Below are 20,667 nucleotides of genomic sequence, written 5' to 3'. Positions count from 1 at the left end.
CTATAACTACAACACAGGTACACACACACCTGACTATAACTACAACACAGGTACACACACACCTGACTATAACTACAACACAGGTACACACACACCTGACTATAACAGACAGTAGAGTGAGTCTGAAGTGTGTGTTCTCCAGAGGGAACAGACAGTAGAGTCAGTGAAGTGTGTGTTCTCCAGAGGGAACAGACAGTAGAGTCAGTGAAGTGTGTGTTCTCCAGAGGGAACAGACAGTAGAGTCAGTGAAGTGTGTGTTCTCCAGAGGGAACAGACAGACAGAGTGAGTGTGAAGTGTGTGTTCTCCAGAAGGAACACCTGAGATTGAGCTGCTGTTTGAAGAGGCTCCAGAGAAGATGAGTTACACAGAACAGGCCAACAAGAGGTACCACTGTAGACGCCTCACCTGGTGGGTACCACACACACACACACACACACACAAACACAAACACAAACTCACACTCACACTCACACTATCTTGCTACACACTCCTGTATACTGTTTCATTATTTCCCAGTGTAATTTCCACATGGAGCTGTTTCTCTGGCATGTTACATTATTGAAGCCCTCCTCTTCGCTACACACACCATCTCTCACACACACGTCCCATTTCTACCTGTACGTTGAGCTGGAGTGCTTTACCTGTGGCGGTGCCGTGAAGGAGCCCCCTTCCTACTCTGTGTTGTTCCAGTTTCATCCGCTTGGCTGACTACCTGATGGTGAACACCATGCACGTCCTGGCTGTGAACTCTGTGGCCAAACTACTGGCCGTCCTGCAGGACCAGATCCAACACACCCCAACACACGCTGTCATCCACAGCTGGGCCGACTCCGATGCTGCTGTCGCTGCTGCTGCTGGAGACGGAGGTGGAGCCACGGAGGACTCCGACAGGAAGGTACAACAAGACCGTTTCAGACCTCTAGTCTGGGACCCACAGCCGTTCCATGGATGTGATCTATTCCAGAACTAGTCCACGTGATTCAACCGGTTAACTAGTCACCAAACCGTTGACCTGGTGACTCAGGTGAGGTAGTTCAGAGCGGCTACATGAAGGTGGCTGTGGGGACGTTTGAATAAACCGTTGACCTGGTGACTCAGGTGAGGTAGTTCAGAGCGGCTACATGAAGGTGGCTGTGGGGACGTTTGAAAAAACCGTTGACCTGGTGACTCAGGTGAGGTAGTTCAGAGCGGCTACATGAAGGTGGCTGTGGGGACGTTTGAAAAAGCCGTTGACCTGGTGACTCAGGTGAGGTAGTTCAGAGCGGCTACATGAAGGTGGCTGTGGGGAGGTTTGAAAAAGGCTGCAGGGACACTTTCTCAGACGTGGATGTAGCCTCATCCTGCGCGGACTAAAAAGCAACGATAAAGCTAAACAGACACGGTTGGCTTAGTGTTTATTGACAACATAAATACATTTAAACAATGGCCACCTTTTTGTCTCTGAAATACATTGTGCCAGTTGTTGATTAGCTATGGATCAAAACGACATGGTATCAATAACAAGATAAAAGTAGGATTCTCAACATGGCAGCTCCACGGCTTCCAGCCCCTTCGATGGGCCAGCATCATTACGTTGTCAGCCAACTCGTCTCAATGGAGATCCTCCAGTGGACCACTAGGCTTTCTGAAACCTGAGGCCTGTTTAGGAGTTTACAGCTACAGAGGGAGATGCATAGTGTGTAACAGGTGTTATCGTCTGTCTTGTAGAATGGAGAATACAGTCAGCTTTCTGCCTGCATCCTTCTAAAAAGTTTACCAAACGGAATAGTGGGTTCCTTTTGTTGTGAAAATCCCTTCCCCTTTAACTGGGCATTAACCCCTGTGTGTGTGTGTGTGTGTGTGTGTGTGTGTGTGTGTGTGTGTGTGTGTGTGTGTGTGTGTGTGTGTACCTCAGGCTACAGAGCCCACAGTGGAGGCTGTTCATCTTCTACCCATGTTTGTGTCGGAGCTGATGCTGGAGACCCACGCTCTGACCTACGAACCCTCCGTAGACGTCTTCCAGGTCTGTAACCCCTGACCTCTCACCTTTCAGCTCACCGAAGATGTCATTGTTCTGCAACATGTCAATATGGCTCTGAATGTGTTACTGTTTTTGTTTGTAACAATGTATCTCTCACACTCTCTCTTTATGCTGTGCCTGTGTTTTTGTTTGTAACAATGTATCTCTCACACTATCTCTTTATGCTGTGCCTGTGTTTTTGTTTGTAACAATGTATCTCACTCTCTCTTTATGCTGTGCCTGTGTTTATGTTTGTAACAATGTATCTCTCTCTCTCTTTATGCTGTACCTGTGTTTATGTTTGTAACAATGTATCTCTCTCTCTCTTTATGCTGTGCCTGTGTTTATGTTTGTAACAATGTATCTCTCTCTCTTTTATGCTGTGCCTGTGTTTATGTTTGTAACAATGTATCTCTCTCTCTTTTATGCTGTGCCTGTGTTTATGTTTGTAACAATGTATCTCACTCTCTCTTATGCTGTGCCTGTGTTTATGTTTGTAACAATGTATCTCTCTCTCTTTATGCTGTACCTGTGTGTTTATGTTTGTAACAATGTATCTCTCTCTCTTTATGCTGTGCCTGTGTTTATGTTTGTAACAATGTATCTCTCTCTCTCTTTATGCTGTGCCTGTGTTTATGTTTGTAACAATGTATCTCACTCTCTCTTTATGCTGTGCCTGTGTTTATGTTTGTAACAATGTATCTCTCTCTCTCTTTATGCTGTGCCTGTGTTTATGTTTGTAACAATGTATCTCTCTCTCTTTATGCTGTGCCTGTGTTTATGTTTGTAACAATGTATCTCTCTCTCTCTTTATGCTGTGCCTGTGTTTTTGTTTGTAACAATGTATCTCTCACACTATCTCTTTATGCTGTGCCTGTGTTTTTGTTTGTAACAATGTATCTCTCTCACTCTCTCTTTATGCTGTGCCTGTGTTTATGTTTGTAACAATGTATCTCTCACACTATCTCTTTATGCTGTGCCTGTGTTTATGTTTGTAACAATGTATCTCTCTCTCTCTTTATGCTGTGCCTGTGTTTATGTTTGTAACAATGTATCTCTCTCTCTCTTTATGCTGTGCCTGTGTTTATGTTTGTAACAATGTATCTCTCTCACTCTTTATGCTGTGCCTGTGTTTATGTTTGTAACAATGTATCTCACTCTCTCTTTATGCTGTGCCTGTGTTTGTGTTTGTAACAATGTATCTCTCTCTCTCTTTATGCTGTGCCTGTGTTTATGTTTGTAACAATGTATCTCTCTCACTCTTTATGCTGTGCCTGTGTTTATGTTTGTAACAATGTATCTCACTCTCTCTTTATGCTGTGCCTGTGTTTATGTTTGTAACAATGTATCTCACTCTCTCTTTATGCTGTGCCTGTGTTTATGTTTGTAACAATGTATCTCTCTCTCTCTTTATGCTGTGCCTGTGTTTATGTTTGTAACAATGTATCTCACTATCTCTTTATGCTGTGCCTGTGTTTATGTTTGTAACAATGTATCTCACTATCTCTTTATGCTGTGCCTGTGTTTATGTTTGTAACAATGTATCTCTCACTCTCTTTATGCTGTGCCTGTGTTTATGTTTGTAACAATGTATCTCTCTCTCTCTTTATGCTGTGCCTGTGTTTATGTTTGTAACAATGTATCTCTCTCTCTCTTTATGCTGTGCCTGTGTTTATGTTTGTAACAATGTATCTCTCTCTCTCTTTATGCTGTGCCTGTGTTTATGTTTGTAACAATGTATCTCTCTCTCTCTTTATGCTGTGCCTGTGTTTCTGTTTGTGTGTGTGTGTGTCTGTGTGTGTGTGTGTGTCTGTGTGTGTGTGTGTGTCTGTGTGTGTGTGTGTGTCTGTGTGTGTGTGTGTGCCTGTGTGTGTGTGTGTCTGTGCGTGTGTGTGTGCCTGTGTGTGTGTGTGTGTCTATGTGTGTGTGTGTGCCTGTGTGTGTGTGCCTGTGTGTGTGTGCCTGTGTGTGTGTGTCTATGTGTGTGTGTGCCTGTGTGTGTGTGCCTGTGTGTGTGTGTGTGCCTGTGTGTGTGTGTGTGTCTATGTGTGTGTGTGTGCCTGTGTGTGTGTGTCTATGTGTGTATTCCCCTAACAGGAGTGTGTGTCAGAGATCATCTCTCGGTTCCAGGAGACGGTGTTGTCATTAGTTGTGCTGGTGACTGACTCCTACTTTGATGCCTTCACTCAGCCCATGATCAACAGCAAGGTGTGAAACACTACCACTGACTAATTAGCATAAAAAAAACAGTTTTTTGTTTGTTGCAGTAAGCTAGGTGAGACAACTACACCTGTTATAGTGAGACAACTACACCTGTTAGGTGAGACAACTACACCTGTTATAGTGAGACAACTACACTTGTTATAGTGAGACAACTACACCTGTTATAGTGAGACAACTACACCTGTTATAGTGAGACAACTACACCTGTTAGGTGAGACAACTACACCTGTTATAGTGAGACAACTACACCTGTTAGATGAGACAACTACACCTGTTATAGTGAGACAACTACACCTGTTAGGTGAGACAACTACACCTGTTATAGTGAGACAACTCCGCCTGTTATAGTGAGACAACTACACCTGTTATAGTGAGACAACTTCACCTGTTAGGTGAGACAACTACACCTGTTATAGTGAGACAACTACACCTGTTAGGTGAGACAACTACACCTGTTATAGTGAGACAACTACACCTGTTAGATGAGACAACTACACCTGTTATAGTGAGACAACTACACCTGTTAGGTGAGACAACTACACCTGTTATAGTGAGACAACTCCACCTGTTATAGTGAGACAACTCCGCCTGTTACAGTGAGACAACTACACCTGTTATAGTGAGACAACTACACCTGTTAGGTGAGACAACTACACCTGTTATAGTGAGACAACTACACCTGTTAGGTGAGACAACTACACCTGTTATAGTGAGACAACTACACCTGTTAGATGAGACAACTACACCTGTTATAGTGAGACAACTACACCTGTTAGGTGAGACAACTACACCTGTTATAGTGAGACAACTACATCTGTTATAGTGAGACAACTACACCTGTTACAGTGAGACAACTACACCTGTTATAGTGAGACAACTACACCTGTTAGGTGAGACAACTACACCTGTTATAGTGAGACAACTACACCTGTTAGGTGAGACAACTACACCTGTTATAGTGAGACAACTACACCTGTTAGATGAGACAACTACACCTGTTAGATGAGACAACTACACCTGTTATAGTGAGACAACTACACCTGTTAGGTGAGACAACTACACCTGTTAGGTGAGACAACTCCACCTGTTATAGTGAGACAACTCCGCCTGTTATAGTGAGACAACTACACCTGTTATAGTGAGACAACTACACCTGTTAGGTGAGACAACTACACCTGTTATAGTGAGACAACTACATCTGTTATAGTGAGACAACTACACCTGTTACAGTGAGACAACTACACCTGTTATAGTGAGACAACTACACCTGTTAGGTGAGACAACTACACCTGTTATAGTGAGACAACTACACCTGTTATAGTGAGACAACTACACCTGTTATAGTGAGACAACTACACCTGTTAGGTGAGACAACTACACCTGTTATAGTGAGACAACTACATCTGTTATAGTGAGACAACTACACCTGTTACAGTGAGACAACTACACCTGTTATAGTGAGACAACTACACCTGTTAGGTGAGACAACTACACCTGTTATAGTGAGACAACTACATCTGTTATAGTGAGACAACTACACCTGTTACAGTGAGACAACTACACCTGTTATAGTGAGACAACTACACCTGTTAGGTGAGACAACTACACCTGTTATAGTGAGACAACTACACCTGTTAGGTGAGACAACTACACCTGTTATAGTGAGACAACTACACCTGTTAGATGAGACAACTACACCTGTTAGATGAGACAACTACACCTGTTATAGTGAGACAACTACACCTGTTAGGTGAGACAACTACACCTGTTAGGTGAGACAACTCCACCTGTTATAGTGAGACAACTCCGCCTGTTATAGTGAGACAACTACACCTGTTATAGTGAGACAACTACACCTGTTAGGTGAGACAACTACACCTGTTATAGTGAGACAACTACATCTGTTATAGTGAGACAACTACACCTGTTACAGTGAGACAACTACACCTGTTATAGTGAGACAACTACACCTGTTAGGTGAGACAACTACACCTGTTATAGTGAGACAACTACACCTGTTATAGTGAGACAACTACACCTGTTATAGTGAGACAACTACACCTGTTAGGTGAGACAACTACACCTGTTATAGTGAGACAACTACATCTGTTATAGTGAGACAACTACACCTGTTACAGTGAGACAACTACACCTGTTATAGTGAGACAACTACACCTGTTAGGTGAGACAACTACACCTGTTATAGTGAGACAACTACATCTGTTATAGTGAGACAACTACACCTGTTACAGTGAGACAACTACACCTGTTATAGTGAGACAACTACACCTGTTATAGTGAGACAACTACACCTGTTAGGTGAGACAACTACATCTGTTAGGTCAGACAACTACACCTGTTATAGTGAGTACATTTTTCCTCAAAGTAGCTATCAGCAAAGTCCGTGCTTGTAGGAACAAGTCCAGTGCAGGTCTTAGCTCACCAAAGACTGTTATTTAGTTGAGTTGTAGTTTTTGGGGACAGTTTTCCAGACACAGATTTAACCAAGTTCTAGAATTAAAAGCAATGTGAAGAATCTTCATGGAAAGTTCTGTTCAGTATTAGTGTTGGTCTGTGTCCAGGAAACCATCCCTAAATGTTTTAGTAGTCTGACATCTGATGAGCATTCACCAAGAACAAGATGGCTGTTGTCCAGTTACTAGTACTATCCTATCATAACATGGTTGTATTCCACTATCATTCAGGTAGAGGAGATGTAATACTATCCTATCATAACATGGTTGTATTCCACTACCATTCAGGTAGAGGAGATGTAATACTATCCTATCATAACATGGTTGTATTCCACTATCATTCAGGTAGAGGAGATGTAATACTATCCTATCATAACATGGTTGTATTCCACTACCATTCAGGTAGAGGAGATGTAATACTATCCTATCATAACATGGTTGTATTCCACTATCATTCAGGTAGAGGAGATGTAATCCTATCATATCATAACATGGTTGTATTCCACTATCATTCAGGTAGAGGATATGTAATACCATCATAACATGGTTGTATTCCACTACCATTCAGGTAGAGGAGATGTAATACTATCCTATCATAACATGGTTGTATTCCACTATCATTCAGGTAGAGGAGATGTAATCCTATCATATCATGGTTGTATTCCACTACCATTCAGGTAGAGGAGATGTAATCCTATCATAACATGGTTGTATTCCACTATCATTCAGGTAGAGGAGATGTAATACTATCCTATCATAACATGGTTGTATTCCACTACCATTCAGGTGGAGGAGATGTAATACTATCCTATCATAACATGGTTGTATTCCACTATCATTCAGGTAGAGGAGATGTAATACTATCCTATCATAACATGGTTGTATTCCACTATCATTCAGGTAGAGGAGATGTAATCCTATCCTATCATAACATGGTTGTATTCCACTATCATTCAGGTAGAGGAGATGTAATCCTATCATAACATGGTTGTATTCCACTACCATTCAGGTGGAGGAGATGTAATACGATCCTATCATAACATGGTTGTATTCCACTACCATTCAGGTGGAGGAGAAGATGTGTGGTGACGGTCCTGGTCTGGAGGCCATGTTAGAGGATGATAAACACCTTCTGAACATCATCCTCGACATCAAGGTCAGCATTCGGTGTCCTTTTTAAAGGTCATTTGAATTCGCTAAGTGGATGGTAATTGTCTTGGACATGTTGGTGTCAACTTGGTGTCTATTATGGTCCCTAATGCCAAAGCTCTTTAAATCTGTTGTGGCAGTTAAATGACTTTCACAGTCCAGTGTTTTGTTGTCGTGCCTGTTCGTCCTTGTGCCCTGATTCCCTGACTGTTCGTCTAACTGGCTGCCTCATTAAGACGTTTGTTTTGTTGTCTCTCCTCGTCTCCCTCTTCCTCTTCCTCTCGCTCCCTCTCAGAAATCGCTCCAGTTTGCGTTTGACTCGGCCAGCGTGTACGCGCGCACCTTTGAGAGCTTCCGCGTCTTCTACAGAGAGAATGAGAGTCTGGACCTGGACGCGCTCAGAGATCAGGATCACGGTACCGTAGCAATGCTCTTCATCATCGTCACCAACATCATCAATTCAATGAACTTACCAGGGAACAGAGAAAATGGATTAGCCAAGGCACTTCTTTTCAGTATATAGCTTTGAGTTTCTACATTCAACACAAATACCACAGCAGCATATCCATTTTGTCTCTGTTCATTCAGACCTTTGGATCCAATGAGGTCCTTTAGGCGTTTTCTGTATATTTCACAGTGGCAAATCAACACTCCCCCATCTCTCTTTTTTAAACTGTCTAGAGAGTCATCATGTGACTCTGTACCCTGTCCCGTTCCCTGTAGGAGTGGCGTTCTTCGCTGAGAGTCTGGAGAAGTACCACAGCGAACATAAAGAGGCCCTGGCCATCAAACAGAAGAGGCACCTGGGCCTGCTGCTGGTGGACACCACTCTGCTTAAAGGGAAGCTCCTCCCCTCACCACTACGCTGTCTGGAGGTAGGAGGAGAGGAACACTGTTCCCAGTGTTACTGACCCCCTAGAGCCCGGGCCTTTGCCCTGTGGAGATCTGAAACACATTCATTGGTATTAGCAATATGTATGAATATAAACTTACACCTAGCCTATCAGAGGGCGAGTTAGAGCTATTACCAAAGTGCTTACAAATGTCAAATCCTATCGGTTCTCCACAAGTCCATAGGGCTTCGGATCAAGTGGTGGATTTGGGATTGGGCCGTCCATCCACTGACCAACATTAATGCCAGTGCCCCCCCCCTCCAGGCCATCAATGACATGCTCCCCCTGCTGGCTAAGAGAAAGATCGACGCCATCATCTCTGAGGCTCAGGATGCCCAGTTCAAACTGGAGTTCATCCCCTCTGCAACGACAGAGTTCGTCAACTCCCTCACCTTCCTAGAGGAGATACAGGAGCGGGTAAGAGACGGTTTTATCTGGAAGGGATACAGCTTTTGTAAGAATGGACTTTTTCGTGGCAGGTTAGGAGGACTTACGCAGTAGGGTTAGGAAAATGAACATAGCAGGTTAGGAGAATTTACACAGTAGGATTAGGAAAATGAATGTAGCAGGTTAGGAGAACTTACACAGTAGGATTAGGAAAATGAATGTAGCAGGTTAGGAGAACTTACACAGTAGGATTAGGAAAATGAATGTAGCAGGTTAGGAGAACTTACACAGTAGGATTAGGAAAATGAATGTAGCAGGTTAGGAGAACTTACACAGTAGGGTTAGGAAAATGAATGTAGCAGGTTAGGAGAACTTACACAGTAGGGTTAGGAAAATGAATATAGCAGGTTAGGATAACTTACACAGTAGGGTTAGGAAAATGAATGTAGCAGGTTAGGAGAACTTACACAGTAGGGTTAGGAAAATGAACGTAGCAGGTTAGGAGAACTTACACAGTAGGGTTAGGAAAATGAACGTAGCAGGTTAGGAGAATTAGGTTAAGGTTGACGGTCACACAGAGCCATCATCTTCTTCATTCAAGAGACTGACACCGTCCCAGAGTAGCAGACTCAGACCCAGAGTAGGGAACGGACCCAGAGTAGGGGACTCGGACCCAGAGTAGGGGACTCGGACCCAGAGTAGGGGACTCGGACCCAGAGTAGGGGACGCGGACCCAGAGTAGGGGACGCGGACCCAGAGTAGGGGACGCGGACCCAGAGTAGGGGACGCAGACCCAGAGTAGGGGACTCAGACCCAGACTAGGCGCTGAAATGGCCCCAGAGTACTTTGTCACTTTAAATCACACTGTAGTCATTGTTACATTACTCATTACCAAACTCCTGGGAAAGATGACCAAGGGAGTCAGTAGTGTTGGGTTCATGTTGTCAGGTGAAAGTCTTTCTTGGATGTTTCTGGGAAAAGACTGTTTTCAGCCAGCATGGCCCGCCTAGGAAAACATCTGGGGTAAACACTGACAGTTCTTTCATGGTCTGTGTGTTTGTGTGTCAGATGGAGTGGTTGGACGAGCAGACAGAGACCGCGTCCCAGATGTACAAGCTGATAGACTCCTACTCCGTGCCCAGCCCTCCTGAGGACTTTGCCGTCTACGCCACCCTGAAACCCACAGTCACCGGCGTACGCAACGCCATCGACAAGGCCGTGGGAGAGAAGGACGCCAACGTGGACAAGTTCTGTATCCACCTCCAACGGGACATCTCCGACCTCAACAAGGAGGTCAAGAGGGTCAAACAGCAGGCTCAGGTAACTAGAGGTCAAGGGTCAACGCTCAGATGCATTGTATCACACTAACATCAGCATCACGCTAAGGGTCAGTGTTTGTCCCCAGACAGGTTTTATAAATAACCGTGGAAACAGCTAAGAATGTAGACATTAGTCTCTGGATAAGACAGTCATTTACAACTGGGTTCCTCTTCCCCAGGTCGTTGTGCTCTAAAAGATCATTTAGTCAGTCAGAGTAGTGGAAATAGAGATGTGTATGGGTTTGATCCTGACCAGGGAGGGACAACTTTGATGGGGTTTGGAGCCATTAAAAATCTGAACTCATAGTGAATGGCCGCTGTGGCTCGCGCGTCTGCATACCCACATCCAGGGAGGGGCGGCAGGGTAGCCTAGTGGTTAGAGCGTTGGACTAGTAACCGGAAGGTTGCAAGTTCAAACCCCCGAGCTGACAACGTACAAATCTGTCGTTCTGCCCCTGAACAGGCAGTAAACCACTGTTCCCAGGCCGTCATTGAAAATAAGAATTTGTTCTTAACTGACTTGCCTGGTTAAATAAAGGTCAGATAAACATCCATACCCACACGCAGGCAGAGCTGGCCCTTGCCTTTTGGGGCCCTAGGTGACATGTTGCTGCGAGTAAAACAGTTGCCCGTCCCTGATCCATGTATAACTGTGTGTATGTGTTGATCTCTGCTCCCCAGAACAATCAGATCATGGACATCAACGCTGAGCGTCCCAAGGTCCGTCTGCTGCTGGACGAGGTCCAGGTCTCCATAGACGAGCTGCAGAACCAGGCCTTCCAGTACAAATCGTTCCAGAAGAACTTCAAGGTTCTACTATACTATACAATACCATACTATACAATACCATACTATACAATACAATACTCTACAGTACCATACTATACCATACTATACAATACTATACTATACAATACTATACTATACAATGCAATACCATACTATACAATACCATACTATACAATACAATATTCTACAGTACCATACTATACCATACTATACAATAATATACTATACAATGCAATACCATACTATACAATACAATACAATATTCTACAGTACCATACTATACCATACTATACAATACAACGCAATACCATACTATACAATACAATACAATACAATATTCTACAGTACCATACTATACAATACTATACTATACAATGCAATACCATACTATGCAATACCACACTATACAATACAATATTCTACAGTACCATACTATACCATACTATACCATACTATACTATACAATGCAATACCATACTATACAATACCATATTATACTATACAATACCATACTATACAATACCATACTATACTATACAATACAATATTCTACATTACCATACTATACCATACTATACTATACAGTACAATACCATACTATACAATACCATACTATACAATACAATATTCTGCAATACAATAATATACAATACCATACTATATCATACTATACCATACTACACAATACAATATTCTACACTGCCATACTATACAGTACCATACTATACTATACAATACAATATTCTGCAATACAATAATATACAATACCATACTATACCATACTATACAATACAATAATATACTATATCATACTATACAATACTATACAATAGCATACTATACAATACCATACTAGATGGTACTATACAATATTCTACAATACTACACAATACTATACCATACTACACCCTACTATACAATGCCATACTATGCAATACTATACTATACGATACCATACTATACTATACAATATTCTACAATACTATACAATACCATACTATACGATACCATACTATACTATACAATACAATACAATATTCTACAATACAATACTATACAATACCATACTATACTATACAATACCATACTATTCGATACCATACTATACTATACAATATTCTACAATACAATACCATACTATACTATACAATACCATACTATACGATACCATACTATACTATACAATACAATATTCTACAATACCATACTATACTATACAATACCATACTATACGATACCATACTATACTATACAATACAATATTCTACAATACAATACTATACAATACCATACTATACTATACAATACCATACTATACGATACCATACTATACAATACAATATTCTACAATACCATACTATACTATACAATACCATACTATACGATACCATACTATACTATACAATACAATATTCTACTATACAATACCATACTATACTATACAATACCATACTATACTATACAATACAATATTCTACAATACAATACCATACTATACTATACAATACCATACTATACGATACCATACTATACTATACAATATTCTACAATACCATACTATACAATACCATACTATACAATACCATACTATACGATACCATACTATACAATACAATATTCTACAATACCGTACTATACGATATCTTACTATACCATACTATACAATACAATATTCTACAATACTATACAATACCATACTATACAATACCATACTATACTATACAATACAATATTCTACAATACAATACTATACAATACCATACTATACGATACTATACAATACAATATTCTACAATACAATACTATACAATACTATACTATACAATACCATACTATACGATACCATACTATACTATACAATATTCTACAATACCATACTATACGATATCTTACTATACCATACTATACAATACAATATTCTACAATACTATACAATACCATACTATACAATACCATACTATACTATACAATACAATATTCTACAATACAATACTATACAATACCATACTATACGATACTATACAATACAATATTCTACAATACAATACTATACAATACCATACTATACAATACCATACTATACGATACCATACTATACAATACAATATTCTACAATACCGTACTATACGATATCTTACTATACCATACAATACAATACAATATTCTAAAATAAAATACTATACAATACCATACTATAGCATAGTATACTATACAATACAAGATTCTACAATACCAGGCTATACAATACCATACTATACGATACTATACAATACGATATTCTACAATGCTATACAATACTATGCAATACCATACTATACTATACAATACAAGATTCTACAATACCAGGCTATACAATACCATACTATACGGTACTATACAATACGATATTCTACAATACTATGCAATACTATACCGTACTATACCATACTATACCGTACTATACCATACTATACAATACTATACAATACCATATTATACAATACTATACAATAGCATACTATACCATACTATGCTTTACGATACAATACTATACCATACTATACAATACAATATTCTACAATACCATACTATACCATACCATACTATACCATACTATATTATGTAATACAATATTCTACAATACCATACTATACCATACTATACAATACACTACCATACTATACCATGCTAAACCATACTATACAATACAATACTATACTATATCATACTATACAATACACCTCCATACTATATTATGTAATACAATATTCTACAATACTATACAATACCATACTATACCATACTATACAATACACTACCATACTATATCATGCTAAACCATACTATACAATACTATACAATACCATACTATACCATACTATACAATACACTACCATACTATACCATGCTAAACCATACTATACAATACAATACTATACCATACTATACTATATCATACTATACAATGCACTATTCTACAATACCATACTATGCTACACCATACTACCCTAGACCATACTATACAATACTATACAACGACATACTATATAATACTATACAATACCATTATATTATTATATATTATACAATACTATACTATGCCATACCATACTATAGCATACTATACTACTACCAGACTATGCTATGCAATATTCTACAGTGCCATACTATACCATACTATACTATACAATGCAATATTCTACCGTACCATACTATACAATGTTCTACAATACAATACTATACAATACCATACTATACAATGCAATATAATACAATACCATGCTATACAATACCATACTATACCATACTATACCATACTATACAATATTCTACAATACAATACTATACAATACAATACTATACGATTCAATACAGAGATGCCGAATAATAGGATACAGTACGTCTTCTGACCACTAGAGGACAGTAAAACACCACTTTTCACCATTGTTCCTTGAGAGAAACAGATTAGTTAAATGTAGAGTAACTTACTGTTGTATGTTTAAGTATTTTCCCTTTGGCACTTTTTCACACCTGGATGTGCATTGATTGAGGCAATTCAGATTAGGTGTCTCTTTCAAAGGATGCCTATATTCTCTATCCCTGATTGACCCCTTTCTCCCTGGCCTTGGCACCCGTCGTGTCCACTACCCTCAAGTAGAGTCGTCCCTCTCTGACTTCTAACCCCTGACCTCTGTAGGTTGAGGTGACTAAGTATGAGGCGTTAGTGGAGATGAGTTGTCCCTTTCTGACTTCTAACCCCTTGCCTCTGTAGGTTGAGGTGACTAAGTACAAGGCGTTAGTGGCGATGAGTCGTCCCTCTCTGAGCTCTAACCCCTTGCCTCTGTAGGTTGAGGTGACTAAGTACGAGGCGTTAGTGGCGATGAGTCGTCCCTCTCTGACTTCTAACCCCTGACCTCTGTTGTTTGAGGTGACTAAGTACGAGGCGTTAGTGGAGATGAGTCGTCCCTCTCTGACTTCTAACCCCTTGCCTCTGTAGGTTGAGGTGACTAAGTACGAGGCGTTAGTGGCGATGAGTCGTCCCTCTCTGAGCTCTAACCCCTTGCCTCTGTAAGTGGAGGTGACTAGGTATGAGGCGTTAGAAGAGCTTAGTGACCACTCTCTGACCTCTAACCCCTGACCTCTGTAGGTGGACATGACTAACTATGAGGCGTTAGTGGAGATGAGTGACCCCTCTCTGAGCTCTAACCCCAGACCTCTGTAGGTGGAGGTGACTAAGTACGAGGCGTTAGAGGAGCTGAGTGCGGAGGTGAAACTGAAACAGCTGCTGTGGGACTCTCTGGAGGAGTGGGACGCCCTGCAGGCCGGCTGGATGGAGGTACAGTATGGAACCATGCAGGGGGTTAGATATCACACACAAGACACTGTGTTCCCTACCATACACTTCTGACAAAGGGGGTTGTTCCTCTATTCTTCGCTGTCTCAAAGTATCACCTTTTGCATTCTGACCACACTGCAAAAGTTAATACGATTTTGCCTGTGTGTCTTCCTTCTCAGTGTATGTAATACCAGTAATATACTCCACCTGTCTTCTCAGTGTATGTAATACCAGTAGTATACTCCACCTGTCTTCTCAGTGTATGTAATAACAGTAGTATACTCCACCTGTCTTCTCAGTGTATGTAATAACAGTAGTATACTCCACCTGTCTTCTCAGTGTATGTAATAACAGTAATATACTCCACCTGTCTTCTCAGTGTATGTAATAACAGTAGCATACTCCACCTGTCTTCTCAGTGTATGTAATAACAGTAGTATACTCCACCTGTCTTCTCAGTGTATGTAGTAACAGTAGTATACTCCACCTGTCTTCTCAGTGTATGTAATAACAGTAGTATACTCCACCTGTCTTCTCAGTGTATGTAATAACAGTAGTATACTCCACGTATCTTCTCAGTGTATGTAATAACAGTAATATACTCCACCTGTCTTCTCAGTGTGTGTAATAACAGTAGTATACTCCACCTGTCTTCTCAGTGTATGTAATACCAGTAGTATACTCCACCTGTCTTCTCAGTGTATGTAATACCAGTAGTATACTCCACCTGTCTTCTCAGTGTATGTAATACCAGTAGTATACTCCACCTGTCTTCTCCGTGTATGTAATACCAGTAGTATACTCCACCTGTCTTCTCAGTGTATGTAATAACAGTAGTATACTCCACCTGTCTTCTCCGTGTATGTAATACCAGTAGTATACTCCACCTGTCTTCTCAGTGTATGTAGTAACAGTAGTATACTCCACCTGTCTTCTCAGTGTATGTAGTAACAGTAGTATACTCCACCTGTCTTCTCAGTGTATGTAGTAACAGTAGTATACTCCACCTGTCTTCTCAGTGTGTGTAATAACAGTAATATACTCCACCTGTCTTCTCAGTGTATGTAATAACAGTAATATACTCCACCTGTCTTCTCAGTGTATGTAGTAACAGTAGTATACTCCACCTGTCTTCTCAGTGTGTGTAATAACAGTAGTATACTCCACCTGTCTTCTCAGTGTGTGTAATACCAGTAGTATACTCCACCTGTCTTCTCAGTGTATGTAATAACAGTAGTATACTCCACCTGTCTTCTCAGTGTATGTAATAACAGTAGTATACTCCACCTGTCTTCTCAGTGTATGTAATAACAGTAGTATACTCCACCTGTCTTCTCAGTGTATGTAATAACAGTAGTATACTCCACCTGTCTTCTCAGTGTATGTAGTAACAGTAGTATACTCCACCTGTCTTCTCAGTGTATGTAGTAACAGTAGTATACTCCACCTGTCTTCTCAGTGTATGTAGTAACAGTAGTATACTCCACCTGTCTTTTCAGTGTATGTAATAACAGTAGTATACTCCACCTGTCTTCTCAGTGTATGTAATAACAGTAGTATACTCCACCTGTCTTCTCAGTATGTGTAATAACAGTAGTATACTCCACCTGTCTTCTCAGTGTATGTAATACCAGTAGTATACTCCACCTGTCTTCTCAGTGTATGTAATACCAGTAGTATACTCCACCTGGCTTCTCAGTGTATGTAATAACAGTAGTATACTCCACCTGTCTTCTCAGTGTATTTAATAACAGTAGTATACTCCACCTGTCTTCTCAGTGTATTTAATAACAGTAGTATACTCCACCTGTCTTCTCAGTGTATGTAGTAACAGTAGCATACTCCCCCTGTCTTCTCAGTGTATGTAGTAACAGTAGTATACTCCACCTGTCTTCTCAGTGTATTTAATAACAGTAGTATACTCCACCTGTCTTCTCAGTGTATTTAATAACAGTAGTATACTCCACCTCTTCTCAGTGTATGTAGTAACAGTAGCATACTCCACCTGTCTTCTCAGTGTATGTAGTAACAGTAGCATACTCCACCTGCCCTTCTCTCTCTCCCTCCCAGTGTAAGTTTGAGGAGTTGGACCCAGAGACTCTGAGTGCCCAGGTCAATAAGTATGCCAAGTGTGTGAACCAGCTGGAGAAAGGCCTGCCACCCAACAGTGTGGTTCCACGACTCAAAGAGCACGTTGAGGGCATGAGAGAGAAGGTATGATGTGTGTTGTGTAGGATGACTCTCTCCAGTTGATGTCGATATGATGTGTGTTGTGTAGGATGACTCTCTCTAGTTGATGTCGAAATGATGTGTGTTGTGTAGGATGACTCTCCAGTTGATGTCGATATGATGTGTGTTGTGTAGGATGACTCTCTAGTTGATGTCGATATGATGTGTGTTGTGTAGGATGACTCTCTCCAGGTGATGTCGATATGATGTGTGTTGTGTAGGATGACTCTCTGCAGTTGATGTCGATATGATGTGTGTTGTGTAGGATGACTCTCTGCAGGTGATGTCGATATGATGTGTGTTGTGTAGGATGACTCTCTCCAGTTGATGTCGATATGATGTGTGTTGTGTAGGATGACTCTCTCTAGTTGATGTCGATATGATGTGTGTTGTGTAGGATGACTCTCTCCAGTTGATGTCGATATGATGTGTGTTGTGTAGGATGACTCTCCAGTTGATGTCGATATGATGTGTGTTGTGTAGGATGACTCTCTCCAGGTGATGTCGATATGATGTGTGTTGTGTAGGATGACTCTCTGCAGGTGATGTCGATATGATGTGTGTTGTGTAGGATGACTCTCTCCAGTTGATGTCGATATGATGTGTGTTGTGTAGGATGACTCTCTCCAGGTGATGTCGATATGATGTGTGTTGTGTAGGATGACTCTCTGCAGGTGATGTCGATATGATGTGTGTTGTGTAGGATGACTCTCTCCAGGTGATGTCGATATGATGTGTGTTGTGTAGGATGACTCTCTCCAGTTGATGTCGATATGATGTGTGTTGTGTAGGATGACTCTCTCCAGTTGATGTCGATATGATGTGTGTTGTGTAGGATGACTCTCTCCAGTGGATGTCGATATGATGTGTGTTGTGTAGGATGACTCTCTCCAGGTGATGTCGATATGATGTGTGTTGTGTAGGATGACTCTCTCTAGTTGATGTCGATATGATGTGTGTTGTGTAGGATGACTCTCTCCAGTTGATGTCGATATGATGTGTGTTGTGTAGGATGACTCTCCAGTTGATGTCGATATGATGTGTGTTGTGTAGGATGACTCTCTCCAGGTGATGTCGATATGATGTGTGTTGTGTAGGATGACTCTCTCTAGTTGATGTCGATATGATGTGTGTTGTGTAGGATGACTCTCTCCAGGTGATGTCGATATGATGTGTGTTGTGTAGGATGACTCTCTCTAGTTGATGTCGATATGATGTGTGTTGTGTAGGATGACTCTCTCCAGTTGATGTCGATATGATGTGTGTTGTGTAGGATGACTCTCCAGTTGATGTCGATATGATGTGTGTTGTGTAGGATGACTCTCTCCAGGTGATGTCGATATGATGTGTGTTGTGTAGGATGACTCTCTCTAGTTGATGTCTATATGATGTGTGTTGTGTAGGATGACTTCTCCAGGTGATGTCGATATGATGTGTGTTGTGTAGGATGACTCTCTCTAGTTGATGTCGATATGATGTGTGTTGTGTAGGATGACTCTCTCCAGGTGATGTCGATATGATGTGTGTTGTGTAGGATGACTCTCTCCAGTTGATGTCGATATGATGTGTGTTGTGTAGGATGACTCTCTCTAGTTGATGTCGATATGATGTGTGTTGTGTAGGATGACTCTCCAGTTGATGTCGATATGATGTGTGTTGTGTAGGATGACTCTCTCCAGGTGATGTCGATATGATGTGTGTTGTGTAGGATGACTCTCTCTAGTTGATGTCGATATGATGTGTGTTGTGTAGGATGACTCTCTTCAGTCGATGTCGATATGATGTGTGACAGAAGGTTGTTTTTTGTTACGGTCTGTAATGTAATGTATATGCATGAGTGTACAAAACATTAGGAACACCTGCTCTCTCCATGACATGGACTGACCAGGTGAAACCAGGTGAAAGCTATGATCCCTTATTGATGTCACTTGTTAAATCCACTTCAATCAGAGTAGATGAAGGGGAGGAGACGGGTTAAAGAAGGACTTTTAAGCCTCGAGACAATTGAGACATGGATTGTGTCTGTGTGTCATTCAGAGGGTGAATGGGCAAGACTACAGATTTAAGTGTTTGAACGGGGTATGGTAGTAGGTGCCAGGTGCACCAGTTTGAGTGTGTCAAGAACTGCAACGCTGCTGGGTTTCTCACGCTCAACATTTTCCTGTGTGTAACAAGAATGATGCACCACCCAAAGGACATCCAGCCAACTTGACACGACTGTGGGAAGCATTGGAGTCAACTTAGGCCAGCTTCCCTGTGGAAATCTTTCAACACCTTGTAGAGTCCATGTCCTGACGAATTGAGACTGTTCTGAGTTCAGAAGGGGGTGCAACTCAATATTAGGAAGGTGTTGCTAATGTTTTGTACACTCAGGATGTGTGTGTGTTACCTGGCTGTGTGTGTTACCTGGCTGTGGGTGTGTGTGTGTGTGTACCTGGCTGTGGGTGTGTGTGTGTTACCTGGCTGTGGGTGTGTTACCTGGCTGTGGGTGTGTGTAACGTGTGTGTTACCTGGCTGTGTGTGTGTGTAACGTGTGTGTTACCTGGCTGTGGGTGTGTGTGTGTGTGTGTGTTACCTGGCTGTGGGTGTGTGTGTGTTACCTGGCTGTGGGTGTGTGTGTGTGTTACCTGGCTGTGGGTGTGTGTGTGTGTGTTACCTGGCTGTGGGTGTGTGTGTGTGTTACCTGGCTGTGTGTTCGTGTGTGTGTTACCTGGCTGTGGGTGTGTGTAACGTGTGTGTTACCTGGCTGTGGGTGTGTGTAACGTGTGTGTTACCTGGCTGTGGGTGTGTGTAACGTGTGTGTTACCTGGCTGTGGGTGTGTGTGTGTGTGTTACCTGGCTGTGGGTGTGTGTGTGTTACCTGGCTGTGGGTGTGTGTGTGTGTGTTAC

General features: G+C 41.4%; 1 protein-coding gene across 1 annotated transcript in view; it reads left to right on the top strand.

The window, feature by feature from the left end:
* LOC135536109 (dynein axonemal heavy chain 6-like) overlaps positions 1–20,667 on the top strand; it is a 193,352-nt gene that overhangs the window by 16,856 nt on the left and 155,829 nt on the right. The window contains 12 exon segments of the mRNA XM_064962498.1: positions 310–409; positions 692–909; positions 1,912–2,003; positions 4,098–4,208; positions 7,764–7,853; positions 8,142–8,262; positions 8,570–8,721; positions 9,004–9,156; positions 10,195–10,446; positions 11,127–11,255; positions 15,436–15,549; positions 17,620–17,763. Coding sequence (XP_064818570.1) covers positions 310–409; positions 692–909; positions 1,912–2,003; positions 4,098–4,208; positions 7,764–7,853; positions 8,142–8,262; positions 8,570–8,721; positions 9,004–9,156; positions 10,195–10,446; positions 11,127–11,255; positions 15,436–15,549; positions 17,620–17,763 — 1,676 coding nt within the window.

The sequence above is a fragment of the Oncorhynchus masou genome, unplaced genomic scaffold (genome assembly GCF_036934945.1).
Source record: "Oncorhynchus masou masou isolate Uvic2021 unplaced genomic scaffold, UVic_Omas_1.1 unplaced_scaffold_558, whole genome shotgun sequence".
Taxonomy (NCBI): Eukaryota; Metazoa; Chordata; class Actinopteri; order Salmoniformes; family Salmonidae; genus Oncorhynchus; species Oncorhynchus masou.
The sequence above is the reverse complement of the archived record's forward strand: the minus strand, read 5'-3'. Positions and strand labels throughout refer to the sequence as shown.